The sequence below is a fragment of the Schistocerca serialis genome, chromosome 2, assembly GCF_023864345.2.
Source record: "Schistocerca serialis cubense isolate TAMUIC-IGC-003099 chromosome 2, iqSchSeri2.2, whole genome shotgun sequence".
Lineage (NCBI taxonomy): Eukaryota > Metazoa > Arthropoda > Insecta > Orthoptera > Acrididae > Schistocerca > Schistocerca serialis.
The window spans coordinates 668,592,967-668,606,968 of NC_064639.1; the positions used below are offsets into that span (position 1 = coordinate 668,592,967).

The window sequence follows — 14,002 nt, forward strand, 5'->3', positions numbered from 1 at the left end:
TCCAACGTGATATTAGGAGGTGTCCCATTACTTTTATTTTCTAAGTTAGTCATTAACAAGTCCTATTTTAGAGGAAGCCATATTTTGCTAGGCCTGTATTGAAATGTACGCTCTTAAATTTTTAGAGTAATTCTCAGAGATTGGAGAGACCTTTGTCAAAATAGACAAATTTGACAAAATATTGTTAGTTACAAATTGCATGTAACTAATTTATAATAATAAACCTCTCAGTGGCCCACAACTACTTTCTTGTATCATCTTACTCTTTAGTTGATGAATGAACAGACTCCTGATGAATTCTGTAGCTGTTCACCTTAAAATATGTGATTTCATGGATAGTCCATTGTTAATTGATGACTGTGAAATTGTTCAGTTCTGTCATGCAAAGTAGTGTCAACTTTTGCCCATCCATTTTGGACAGTGTCTTTTGTTTCATGATGTTCTCTTGAATTTAACTGTGGTTGCCTATACTTATTTGCTCTCCCTCCTTCCTCATCGTTCCAATCTTTTCCTACCCTCTTCCCCTCACTTGTTCATTGTGTGTCCTGTTTGACCTTAGAAATGAATATAACTGCTTCACTTGTAATTTCCTGTTGTTTTCTATTCAGTGTTTCCATTTGTCATTTTACTTCCTGTCAGTCCAATTGGTCAACTGATGGTATTTACCCACATTTCCTCTTTGCATGTCATCACATTGGCCATACTGAGGCAATTTTAAAACACCACTTAAAACTTAAATGTTTTCATCTTCAGATGACCTGTGAAATTACATATTATTTGTGATTTCTGTACCGGTTATCATTCATTTTGCTCAGATGTGAAGTGATTTGTTCTTGGGACACTATACTTAAAAGCTCATTAATTCGAGTAGTCCTTCCTCAAGGCAGTAAAATAATGCATATGTTACATCTCGTGCATAAATGGTATTTCACTTTAGAATAAAGTTAAAACTCGTGTTTCCTAATCAGTGTCATTGCAGGACATTATTTGCATCTATTTATAAAAACAAGGCCCCAGTAGTAGAAGACATTCCAGCAAGACCACTAGTAGCCTTGAGAGAGCCGACCTTGACAAAACTCTTCCATCTGATGTGCAAGATGTATGAGATGGTGGAAATACACTCAGGCTTCAAGGAGAATGATTCCAATTCCAAGGAAAGCAGGTGCTGACAGGTGTGAGTGTTATCAAACTATCGGTTTAATAAGTCATGGTTGCCAAATACAAACTCGAATTCTTTACAGAAGAATGGAAGACCTGGTAGGAGCCAACCTTGGGAAGGTCAGTTTGGATTCTGGAGAAATGTATGAAAATGTGAAGCACTACTGAACCTTTCTTAGGAGATTTTGACAGTGTTGACTGGAATACTCTCTTTGAAATTCTGAAGGTAGCAGGGGTAAAATACAGGGAGTGAAAGGCTATTTACAATTTGTACAGAAATCAGATGGGAGTTAAGAGTCAAGCGAGATGAAAGGGAATCAGTGGTTGAGAAGGGAGTGAGACAGGGTTGTAGCCTATCTGCATTGTTATTCAATCTGTACATTGAGCAAGCAGTAAAGGAAACCAAAGAAAAATTGGAGTAAGAATTGAAGTTCATAAGAAAAACAAAAACTTTGAGGTTTGCCAATGCCATTGTAACTCTGTCAGAGACAGCAGAAGACTTATAGGAGCAGCTGAATAGAATGGACAGTGTCATGAAGGGAGGATATAAGATGAACATTAGCAAAATCAAAATATGTATAATGGAATGTCATTTAATTAAATCAGATGATTCTAAGGGAATTGGTCTAGGAAAGAAGACAAAGTAGTAGGTGGGAGAGGACTGGCAGTGGCAAGAAAAGCATTTCTAAAAAAGAGGAATTTGTTAACACTGAATGTTGATTTGAGTGTCAGGAAGTATTTTCAGAAGGTATTTCTAAGGAGTGTAGCCATGTATGGAAATGAAACATGGGCAATTAACAGTTTAGACAAGAGAATAAAAGCTTATGAAATGTGGTGCTGCACATGAATGGAAGATTAGATGGGTAGATCATATAACTAATGAGGAGGTACTGAATAGAATTGGGGAGAAAAGAAATTTGTGGTTCAACTTGACTAAAAGAATGGATCAGTTGGCAGGACACATTCCGAGGCATCAAGGGATCAATTTAGTATTGGAGGGGGACCAAAAGTCATAGAGGGAGACAGAGAGATGAACACAGTAAGCAGATTCAGAAGGATGTTGGTTGCTGTAGTTATTCGGAGATGAAGAGGCTTGCACAGGGAAGAATAGCTTGGAACAATAAATACATAAAAGTGATGGGCTTTCTTGTTATCTTGCTATTATTTTCTATTTCTTTATGAGCTGCTAATAATAGAAGCACATCACTAGGACTGTCTTGATTTTAATTGTTATGGCAAACATGTGAACTGGAAACAAAATGGAGAAGGGAAAAAAAAACACCACCATTAATTGTGAAAAAAATTGAGGAAATTACACACTAATTGAGGGATTTTGTTATAAATTGCCATACAAAAGTGATGCAATACATGAAAAACGAATACCAATAAAGGAATCACAAACAAAACGGAGGAATCAACTCTTTCATACTTAATGCCACTTTTCTGCTTGAAACAGTTTTCTGCATTTCTTGAATGCCCACAGCTTTTACATTGTGAACCAGTTTAAAGGTCGGGTCTATGTCTGTACTTCATTCACTCAGTTATGGAGTCTTCAGTTCTCGGGGTGTAAATGAATGTCACGACTGAATGTTATTTTTCTCCTGCATCATTTTTCTTACAAATTCCTTGGTTTCCCAAAATTATTTAAAGGAATTTCCAGGACAGTTCCTTTGAAAAGGTCGTGGTAGAGTTGTGCTCCACCATCTTTGTTCGGTCTGAGAGTGTGCTCTTCTCTGATTACCTCATATTGAACAGGACATTAAACATTACAATCTTCCTTCCTTCATTTCCAAGTAAATTTTCCTTCACATAAGTAGCCTTCAATTGACATATTAAAGATCTTACATATCAGTTTTTCTCTCTCTCTCTCTCTCTCTCTCTCTCTCTCTCTCTCGGATTTACTACTCTGTAGGTTTGCTTTCGTTTTCACAATACCATACCTCACTCAGTAAGAAAGGAACCCTTCTTTACAGGATTACTTTGGTGGAAGTCTGTCTGTCCCATGGCTAAGAACTCTCTTTTTTTCCCCCTGAGGAACAGATTGGTGTATCAAGTTCAAATTTGTCACATACTAAGGTCTACGATCCCCTGGTGGTGTAACAAATTTAAACTTCTAAGTCAGTGCAATCAAAATATACAGCTATTTGCATCACATATTTTGATACAAACTCACTCATCAAAACCTGTTACTTTCCATTGACCCAGAATCATTAAATTTGGCAAGTAACAATGTTTCACAACTGTTAATTAGTAGTTATATCACGTGACAAAATATAATTTTTTTTTCATTTGTTATCAGACTGTCTGTGTGTTTTTCTGTTAAGACCCCTTTTGCTCATAAATTACTCAGAAATTACTATTGCGAATGTGAAAGTACACAAAGATTCTCAATTCCCAGGATAGATCAACTATGAACTCTCTCTCTCTCTCTCTCTCTCTCTCTGTGTGTGTGTGTGTGTGTGTGTGTGTGTGTGTGTGTGTGTGTGTGTGTGTGTGTGGTGGGTGTGGGGGGGGGGGGGGGGGTGAAATCCTCAGAGCACGAGTCCTATTCACACTTCGCCAAATATTATATTATTATATTGATTTGCATTATGTAAAAGTTTTAGAGCACTTCAAAGTCTATCGCGAATGCACATCTTTCTGCACTAGTTTCAACTGCCATTACTTCTATTGTATTACAACAGTTGCACCTAGTGATGACACCATTGTTAGTAATACTGAAACTTCTTGGACATTCCTCGTGTTTTCTTTTATGTGAGTTCTACCAGTATTGATTGAGGTAAAAAGAAAACTTATTATGTTAGTAACTCATTTGTCACATTCGTAAGACTGGAGCTTGTAAGACTTTGCTTTACTTCCTGTACGTTTATGTGCATGGTTCAAAGAGCACCAAGATGCTCCTCTGACCACCAGACTCCACAGATTTAAACTCAATGAAGAATCTGTTGGACCATCTCGATTGGGTTGTTTGCATCATGGATCCTCACCCTTGAAACCTAGCACAGGTGGCCATGGCACTGTAATTAGCATGGCTCCACATACATGTCAATATCTTCCAGAACCTCATTGACTCTTCCTGCACATCTCAGAGCAGTCCACACTGCAAAAGTTGGTTATTTAGGCTTTTGACAGGTCATCACATTAATGTGACTGGACAGTGTATAACCATCCTGTACAGAAGTACATTTATCCCCATCTCTTGGTAATATTTTGCATTATTTTAAGAAAAAAATTGGGATGTATTCACAATTTGTGGTATACAAAATCAACTACATTATGAATTGAATCTTTCAAGTTAGCTGCTAATAGTGGTGTTATATTTTGTACAGAAAGCCTGTTTCAGTAGTGCTGCCATTGTCAAGTACACACGTGAATATTATAGTTTGTGAAGCTTATTTACTTTTGCAATATTTGTGCATAGAGTTAATTGTACATGAATATTTATGTCTAGCTGGGCGAGACGTAAATATTGCATCATTGATGAATCCTTTTGTCATTTAATGAGCCATTATGTCTCTTTGGAAAACTTGAGAAAACATGACGTATTGCCTGCAAAACGGGTCGAGTTAAATTGAACTGTATTGTGACCAAATGGTTTACTCATATTGGCTGTTGAAGAGGATCTGTGCAAATAGGTTCCTAAATAAAGAAGTTGAAATCTTTGATCCCGGTTACTTCGGGCAGTACTTTAAAACATTTTTTATACATGAATAGGCATAGTTGACAAAAATGGGTGAAATGTGAGACATATGTGTATCTCATAAACGTGATGAAATTTATGTACATGGGGAAAAGTTCATTATGGTCATAAAGTTGACATCCTGGTAACTACAGATGTAGCAGTTAAATGATAATCTTTTGATTGTGTCTGTGGACCTGGTTAATAATAAAACCTGGCATAATTATCTGAAATATGTTCCACATGTGATAGTAGTTAGGAAATAGCACAGTTCGCCTTCTACTGGGTGGCCCAAAAAGGATGGTCGGATTTGAACTGCGTAGTACCATTGAAAGGTGAGGAGGGGGGACCACTGCCGGCCGTCTGCAAGTCGGCCATTACACCCAGTTTGCCACGAGATGGCGCAGTGGACGGTCGAGCATCGTGTTTTTGCTGTGGAACAGTTTTTCAGAAATGATGAATCGTTTATTACTGTGCAACGATTGTTTCGACAACATTTTGGTGTAGCGCGTGATGGACCCATTCCAGATCGCAGATCCATATCACGTTGGGTGACTGCATTCCGGACAACAGGGTCTGTCAAAAGTGGTAAATCTACAGAGCGTACACGTACGGCAGTTACTCCACAGAACATTGATGATGTTAGAGCGTCAGTGCTGCAAAGCCCGCGTCGTTCCACTAGGCGTCGTGCTCAAACTTTAGGCCTCAGCCGTAGTTCGTTGCAGCGTATTTTAAGCCGTGAGTTACAGTTTCACCCATACAAAATTATGATCACGCAAAAGCTGTATGATCGTGATTTTGAGCAGCGAAGACGATTTTGTGAATCAATGCTTGACATTTTGTACTCTAATAATGATGTTGTGCTTCTTATGTCAGATGAAGCCCATTTCCATTTAGACGGCTTTGTCAATAAACAAAACTGCAGGTATTGGGCAGCAGATAATCCCAGAGAATTGCACCAAAAGCCTCTTCATAGTGCTAAGGTAACAGTCTGGTGTGGAATTTCAAGATTGGGGATTGTTGGTCCTTATTTTTTTGAGGAGAACAACGCTACAGTCACAGTGAACTCGAAACGTTACGTTAACATGCTACGTAGCTTTTTGGTGCCGAAACTGCGAGAGTTACATGTAAATCGAGATCGAATTTGGTTTCAACAGGACGGGGCCACGGCCCACACAGCCAATGACTCCATGTGTGTTTTAAGGCGGATGTTCCCCCACCACATCATCTCGCGTTTTGGAGATGTCCACTGGCCCGTGAGATCACCTGACCTCTCAGCCTGTGATTTTTTTCTTTGGGGATACCTAAAGTCAAAAGTCTACGTAAAGAAGCCCCGAAACTTAATTGATCTGAAGGAGGCAATCAGTGCGGAAATTATGGCAATTCAAGAAGAAACAGTAGTGAAAGTGATGGAAAATTTCGAGAAAAGACTTGTGGAATGCATCACCGAGGAAGGACACCATCTTCCAGAAGTCATTTTCCGTACATGATTTTTTGTGGTTAGTTCTTGTAATTGGGTGCCTGGGAGCATTTAGTTACGTAATTGAATAAAATTAATTTGTAAAACTGATGGAGTTATAGTTATTTAAAATGTGACCATCCTTTTTGGGCCACCCTGTATATATGTAATTTTAAAAACATTTAATCAGTGATCACATATTATATTTACTGCATGTTTCATTCAAGTGCACTGTTTTGTGAACAGAAGTAATGTTTTTTGAGCCCTTTGAGAACATGCATAGTCCCCCCTGGGATGCCATCTTGAAACATCTGCATCTGAAACTGAGTGAGCATCTCCATGGTGCTTTAACACTGACTAAATCCACATACATGTCTTCTCTATTAATCCTGCCAGGAGAGTGTTCCAAACTGAAGAGCATTACTCAAGAATAAATCATATGGTGACTTTTAAAAAGTTACACCTCTTGTGGTTGAATTACATTTCAGAGTTTGGCTTCTGTACTTTCTATAACTTGTGTGGTGTGATTATTCCACTTTAAATTACGATTCTAAGTACATTTGTGTGCGGCACCAACAGCCCTCAAGTGCAGTTATTTTTTTACATGCAATTATGGACAACGGAGATAGGAAGATGTACGTGGAAAAATTTGGCAGTATTCTATCTGCTTTTAAGAGTAAAAGTTCTCTTGAAGCAATCGTGTATTTCTTCTATTTGATTTTCCTGGAACAACTTCAGTACATAGTAAGGAGACACGTAGTTAAGACACTGTGCCTCCATTTGGGAGGAGCAATTTTCAGCTACCTGTCAAGCCATTCATATTCAAGTTTTCTCTTTTCTTAAAATACTGGAGTTGAGTGAGGTAGGTAGTACCTTTGTGAAGAATTTGACTGATTTCCTTCCTCATACTTATAATTTGTGATCGAGCACCCTTTCTTGTCACCTCATTGTCTGCACTGCTTTAAAATTCAGCCTTCCCTATCTTCTTCTCTCTCTTTTAAGTATCTCTCCTGACATAATTTCTTCAACATGTTTTCTATCAGATCATTTTAGCATTTCAAAATGGTGAATTAATACAGTACAAATATAACTACTTAGTGTGTACAATAAGTAGTCTCCATATATGGGGCTGGTAGTGGGTAATATCATATGAGTTAGTAGTCTACTTCAGTTACTCAGAGCCTTCGACATGTATAGTTCAGTGTTTTCACTGGGAGTCAAGATCAAACGAACTACCAGACAGTGTTATGCCCTCAAATTTTTCTTGCTGTGAAGTTATCTGACATCTGTAAAGCTCAAAATTACATAATTTTTACACACACACACACACACACACACACACACACACACACACACACACACACACACACACACACATATCTATATCAGTACTTTGCAAACCAGTGTGAAATATCGGTACCCTGCAAACCACCATGAAGTGCATGACGGAGGGTATTTCCCATTCTACCAGTTATTAGAGCTGCTCCCCATTCCATTCCTATGTGAAGTGGTTGATTAAACACCACTTTGGTATTGTAATTGGTCTAATTTTGTAGTCATGATCCCTATGGGAACTATACATACAGTATTTTGGTATATTTCTAAATTCACCATGTAAAGCTGCTTCTTGAAATGTTATAAGTAGGCTTTCTCAGGATATTTTGTGTTCATCTTAAGAGTGTCTTCCAATTCAGTTTCATCAGCGTCTCCATGACAGTGTCTGATAGGTCAAATTAACCTTTGACATTAGTGATGGTTACTACTCAACCACAGTATTATTGCGCTTGGCCTCCCATGGCTGTTATTGGAAACACAGATGTGGCTTGAAATCAGAGAAATAGTATTGGCAGCAATTGAGAGATTTATACCAAATAAATTAACAAACAATGGAGCTGGTCCTCCTTGGTACACAAAACGGGTCAGAACACTGTTGCAGAAACAACGAAACAAACACGCCAAATTTAAACAGACGCAAAATCCCCAAGATTGGCAATCTTTTACAGAAGCTTGAAATTTAGTGCGGACTTCAATGCAAGATGCTTATAACAGTTTCCACAACAAAACTTTGTCTCGAAACCTGTCAGAAAATCCAAAGAGATTCTGGTCGTATGTGAAGTATGTTAGCTGCAAGAAACAATCAATGCCTTCTCTGCGCGATAGCAATGAAGATACCATAGAAGACAGTGCTGCCAAAGCAGAGTTACTAAACACAGTCTTCTGAAATGCCTTCACAAAAGAAGACAAAGTAAATATTCCAGAATTCGAATCAAGAACAGTTGCCAACATGAATAGCATAGAAGTAAATATCCTCAGAGTAGTGAAGCAACTTAAATAACTTAATAAAAGCAATTCTTCTTGTTCAGAATGTATACCGATTAGGTTTCTTTCAGAGTATGGCGATGCATTAGCTTCATACTTGACAATCATATACAACTACCTCAATGAAAGATCTGTACCCAAAGACTGGAAAGTTGCACAGGTCACCACCAATATTCAAGATAGGTAGTAGGAGTAATCCATTTAATTACAGGCCCATATCGTTAACGTCAATATGCAGCAGGATTCTTGGACATTTGTCGTGTTCGAAGAATATGAATTACCATGTAGAAAACGGTCTATTGACACACAGTCAACATGGGTTTAGAAAACATTGTTCTTGTGAAACACAACTAGCTCTTTATTTGCATGTAGTGTTGAGTGCTATTGACAAGGTATTTCAGATCGATTCCATATTTCTGGATTTCCAGAAGGCTTTTGACGCTGTACCACACAAGCAGCTTAAAGAGAAATTGAGTGCTTATGGAATATCATCTTAGTTATGTTGCTGGAATTGTGACTTCCTGTCAGAGAGGTCACAGTTCGTAGTGACTGACAGAAAGTCATCGAGTAAAACAGAAGTGATTTCTGGTGTTTCCAAAGGTAGTGTTGTAGACCCTTCGCTGTTCCTTATCTGTATAGAAGATTTGGGAGACAATCTGAGCAGCTATCTTAGGTTGTTTGCAGGTGAAGCTGTCATTTATCAACTAATAAAATCTTCAGAAGATCAAAACAAACTGCAAAACAGTTTAGAGAAGATATGTGTATGGTGCAAAAATTGGCAATTGACTGTAAATAATGAAAATTGTGAGGTCATCCACATGAGTGCTAAAAGGAATCTGTTAAACTTTGGTTACATGATAGATCAGTCAAACCTAAAGGCCGTAAATTGAACTAAATACATAGGAATTACAATTTCGAACAACTTAAATTGGAAGGAACACATAGAAAATGTTGTAGGGAAGGGTAACCAAAGACTGCGTTTTATTGACAGGACACTTAGAAAATGTGACAGATCTAAGGAGACTGCCTACACTACGCATGTCCATCCTCTTTTAGAGTGCTGCTGCGTGGTGTGAGATCCTTACCAGATAGGACTGATGGAGTACATCGAAAAAGTCAAAGAAGGGCAACACGTTTTGTATTATCGCGAAATATGGGAGAATGTTTCATTGAAATGAGACAGGATTTTGGCTGGACATCATTAAAAGAAAGGCGTTTTTCGTTGTGACAGAATCTTCTTACAAAATTCCAATCACCAACTTTCTCCTCAGAATGCAAAAATATTTTGTTGGCACCAACCAACATAGGAAGAAATGATCACCATTATAAAATAAGGGAAATCAGAGCTCGTAAGGAAAGATATAGGTGTTCGTTCTTTCCGTGTGTTGTACGAGATTGGAATAATAGAGAATTGTGAGGGTGGTTCAGTGAACCCTCTGCCAGACACTTAAATGTGATTTGCAGAGTCTCCATGTAGACATTGACACAGTGACTTTATAGCAAACAACTACAATGATGACTAAGGAAAAGGCATTGCATTGTGAGGGATTTCAAGACAGAAGCACATATACTATCAAGTGGTTCAGCATGTCCTGATGAAATATCACGATAAAACCTCACAGTAAGCTAAACATAGCACCCTCACTTCCAGGTGCAATAATATTAGGGTCGAGTAATACAATGTCAGTGTTTATACAGTGTATGTATCTTCACATTCTTCAGACATGCATACACATTCTTATTATTACAGCTTATGTAAATTGTTCAAAATGGATTTGCATATTGCAAATCTGGATTGACATCAGATGTTTGTGACACATGAAGATTTGTGTCAGCCTGGGAAATCCAGGTGATAGTCCCGGTCCGGCACAGATATTTCCTGTGTCGAAAACAGCTGACGTCAATCCAGATTTGCAAAATGCTACTCCATATCATATAAACCTATGACCATTTGTGCTGCCTTTCTTTATGTAGATTCTATATCTTCTGTTAGTCATATGTGGTATAGGTCCCAACTACTTTAGCATTATTCTAGGCTTGGTTGCATGACCATTTTGTAAGCAGTCTCCTTTGCAGACTAATTGTACTGTTATACCAATGAACCAAAGTCTGTCACTCATTTTACCTGTGATCAAACATGTGTTGCCATTCCACTTAATATTCATACAGATTTTTGCACCCACGTATTTGTACAAGCTGACAAGTTCCAATTGTGACTCGTCGATATAGTAATCACAGACTACAAAGTTTTTTTTCAACAAGATTCCACGTGAACCTCTCCAATTCTGATGAATTTTTTACAAAATGTATGTGTGGGTCCTATGTGAAGCCATACCAAATTACAGTTTGATCAGTAATATGCTGTAGCCACTAGTCGTGTTCTTGTAAAGGCCAGTTTTTCCATGTTGTGACTGATATGAATAAATCACCAAGTTTACTATATTGTTGCTCATGATCAAGGAGGACTCATGTGCTGAAACTTTGAGCTTCTGTTTAACTTTTTAGTTATGTGCTGAAACTTCGAGCTTCTGCTTAACTTTTTAGGTACAACAGTCTAGTTGCTGAACATGTGCCTGATAGATTTGCAGTACATCATTGTTGCTGTCAAGGTATCTCATAAAACTTGTCATTACAAATTTGGATCGTGTTTGGCCGCTTGTATCTTATGGTAGAATGGCTTTTAGGTACTACACAGAAACAACTTAAATCAGGAATTCCCAGAGTGGTACACACAACACTGATGGTGTGCAAGAACATATCGGGGTGGCACATATGCAGTTAAACAAAACATTTATTGATTTAAGCGCATATTATTTGCTACGAATGAGTACCACATGTGAATATGAATGACTTTTTTTAAAAAAAAATAATTCCATGAAATCTTATTACTTGGGTGTGTCACATTTCTACAATACATAGTAGTTTATCAGCACAGTGCAAAAACCATGTGTCTGTTGTCGACACTGAGCAAGATGATGAAAGTTATTTGCCTCGTACTGTTCCTCACCCCTGTGGCATTCGTCTTCAGCATTCCACACCACTCCCACCCCATCTCAGGGTTTGTTAAAGGTGAACAAGCTGTAGTGGTATGCCCAAATTTCTAAAAATATCAAATGGTATGCAGTGGCAAAAAGTCTGGGAACACCTAACCTAAATGAACATATAAACACTTCTAAAAGTCAAGTGCGGAGAAAATTTTTGTTTTAAGAAAACAGTTAATAACAACTTTCAGATTTTCAAATTTCCATATTGAGAAACACCACAAATTCTTTGTTCATAATATCAGTCAAAGTTTTTTGCAATTTTACTCCTTTGAACCGGTTTGTCTCAGAAGTGAAACACTCGTCATACTCAAACTAAAGAGCTCTTTTCAAAGGTGCAGAGTAGTCAGATAAAGAGCCCTCTTCAAAGGTGCTGATTAGTCAGATATATTATGACCCTTTTGAAAACCGCACAAAATTTGTAAGTAACTGAGTAATTACGATGCCATTTGCACAGCCTTATGACATGCTGGCTGGCTGGAATGGGAGAAAAAATCAGCATCAGAAAGTCATTCTATCATATGTTACAATCTGCCAAAACATGTCCGGCCCCGGTAGCTGAGTGGTCAGCGTGACGGAATGTCAATCCTAAGGTCCCGGGTTCGATTCCCGGCTGGGTCGGAGATTTTCTCCGCTCAGGGACTGGGTGTTGTGTTGTCCTAATCATCGTCATTTCATCCCCATCGACGCGCAGGTCGCCGAAGTGGCGTCAAATCGAAAGACCTGCACCAGGCGAACGGTCTACCCGACGGGAGGCCTTAGCCACACGACATTTCATATCTGCCAAAACATGATCCAAATTTGTCACAAAAAGCTCTGTGAGCTGCTTTGACAGCAATTTGTGATAAATCTGCTGTACATTTTGCACATGTTCAACATCTAGGCTGTTGTATTTAAAAAGTTTATCAGAATTATCAAAGCTTAAACATGGTAGTCCCCTTAGATTTCGAGCAACAGTAAAGCAAACTTGGTGATATATTCATATTTGTCACTACAGGGAAAAAACCATCCTTTACAAAAACACAGCTGCTGGCTCCACAATACTACTTATCAACCTGTAATTTGATACGGCTTCATGTAAGACCCATATGTAAGTTACACCCTGTAAAAATTTCGTCAAAATGGGAGATGATCGAGTGGAGACTCGTATGTCATTGACATGGAATGACACTGTAGTAATCTGTTAATGGAGATGATGTCTACAATGCTGGTAAGCTGTTCTCAGTTTAGGGAACATCTTGTAACCTAATAGCTAGTGACATGACACATTATTGGCTAGTATTGAGTGTTTATAATTGGTTAGGAGACAGATTGGACAGGCACTGCCATCCTGCATAATAAATGGCTCAAGGATTATAATTCCACTTCTGCATTCTGCCATAAAAATAGTGTATTTGCTTGGTAGCAAACATGAGATTTTCCTCTTGACAATTATTCCCAATTTTTATATGAGTTTTCAATGGGAAATAAAGGATACTTCATTGTTTTATGTTTTCAAGAACTATTGACCAGTGTCAAATTGTACTGAAATTCAGTTCTTACAGTTTTACACACAATTCATGTAAGTTTTGAAAACCTCACATTTTGCACATCCTGGAGTTATAAACGCTATACGTAACACAAAGAACTTCTAGGTGCTGTCATGTGTCTTGTTGTTAATGTTTTTGTAATTGCATAATATGTTGCAAAGAATTTACAATTAAAGGAATTAATTTTTTTTTATTCTTTCCTCTTACAGCTGCTGCTGGTGATCCAAAAACTCGCATCGCTAATGCTGGCAATAACAGTAGTAGTAGCAGCACTGTTCCTCCTGGAATGGCTGTGGCCCATAGTTTGGGCTTGCCACCTCCGGAACAACTGGGCTATGTACAAGTTGCTGCCTTCCCATCGCCAGTTGGGAATAGCACACATCAGCAACATATTCCTTGGCCTCATCCTGCAGCTGTAGCGCCTGGCCCCATTGTAGTATGTGAGATGCCCGTTGCTCCAGCTACCACTGCTCCCAACCCTGCAGAGTATCCTCCTTCACCTCTAGTCAGTAGGCAGTCATCACCCTCCCAGTCAGGATCTCCTAGTCGTGCTGGATCACCTGCAGCTCCACCAGCCCCCTCTCGTCCTGCAACAGTAGAGAGGATACCTGGTAGCAGCAGTAATGGCACTACCGGATTCAAGGGTCCTCCTGTACAACGAAGAGCACGGTCCAATTGTGCACCTGAACCCTTGCCGCTGCAGAGGAACTTGTCACGAAAGGGCAGTGTTGAACCACCAGATGGTGTCTGGGAGTCCTTTACCAAAGAAATACCAGGCATTGTCAAGAAGTACACTCCTGAAGAGGTGAATAACTGG

General features: G+C 38.7%; 1 protein-coding gene across 2 annotated transcripts in view; it reads left to right on the plus strand.

Annotated features, from left to right (window-relative positions):
* Nucleotides 1–14,002, plus strand: part of LOC126457758 (atrophin-1-like) — a 76,640-nt gene that overhangs the window by 9,440 nt on the left and 53,198 nt on the right. For both annotated transcript variants that reach the window (XM_050094318.1, XM_050094319.1), the window contains exon 3: nucleotides 13,395–13,990. In XM_050094318.1, coding sequence (XP_049950275.1) covers nucleotides 13,395–13,990 — 596 coding nt within the window. The remainder of the gene's footprint in view (nucleotides 1–13,394; nucleotides 13,991–14,002) is intronic.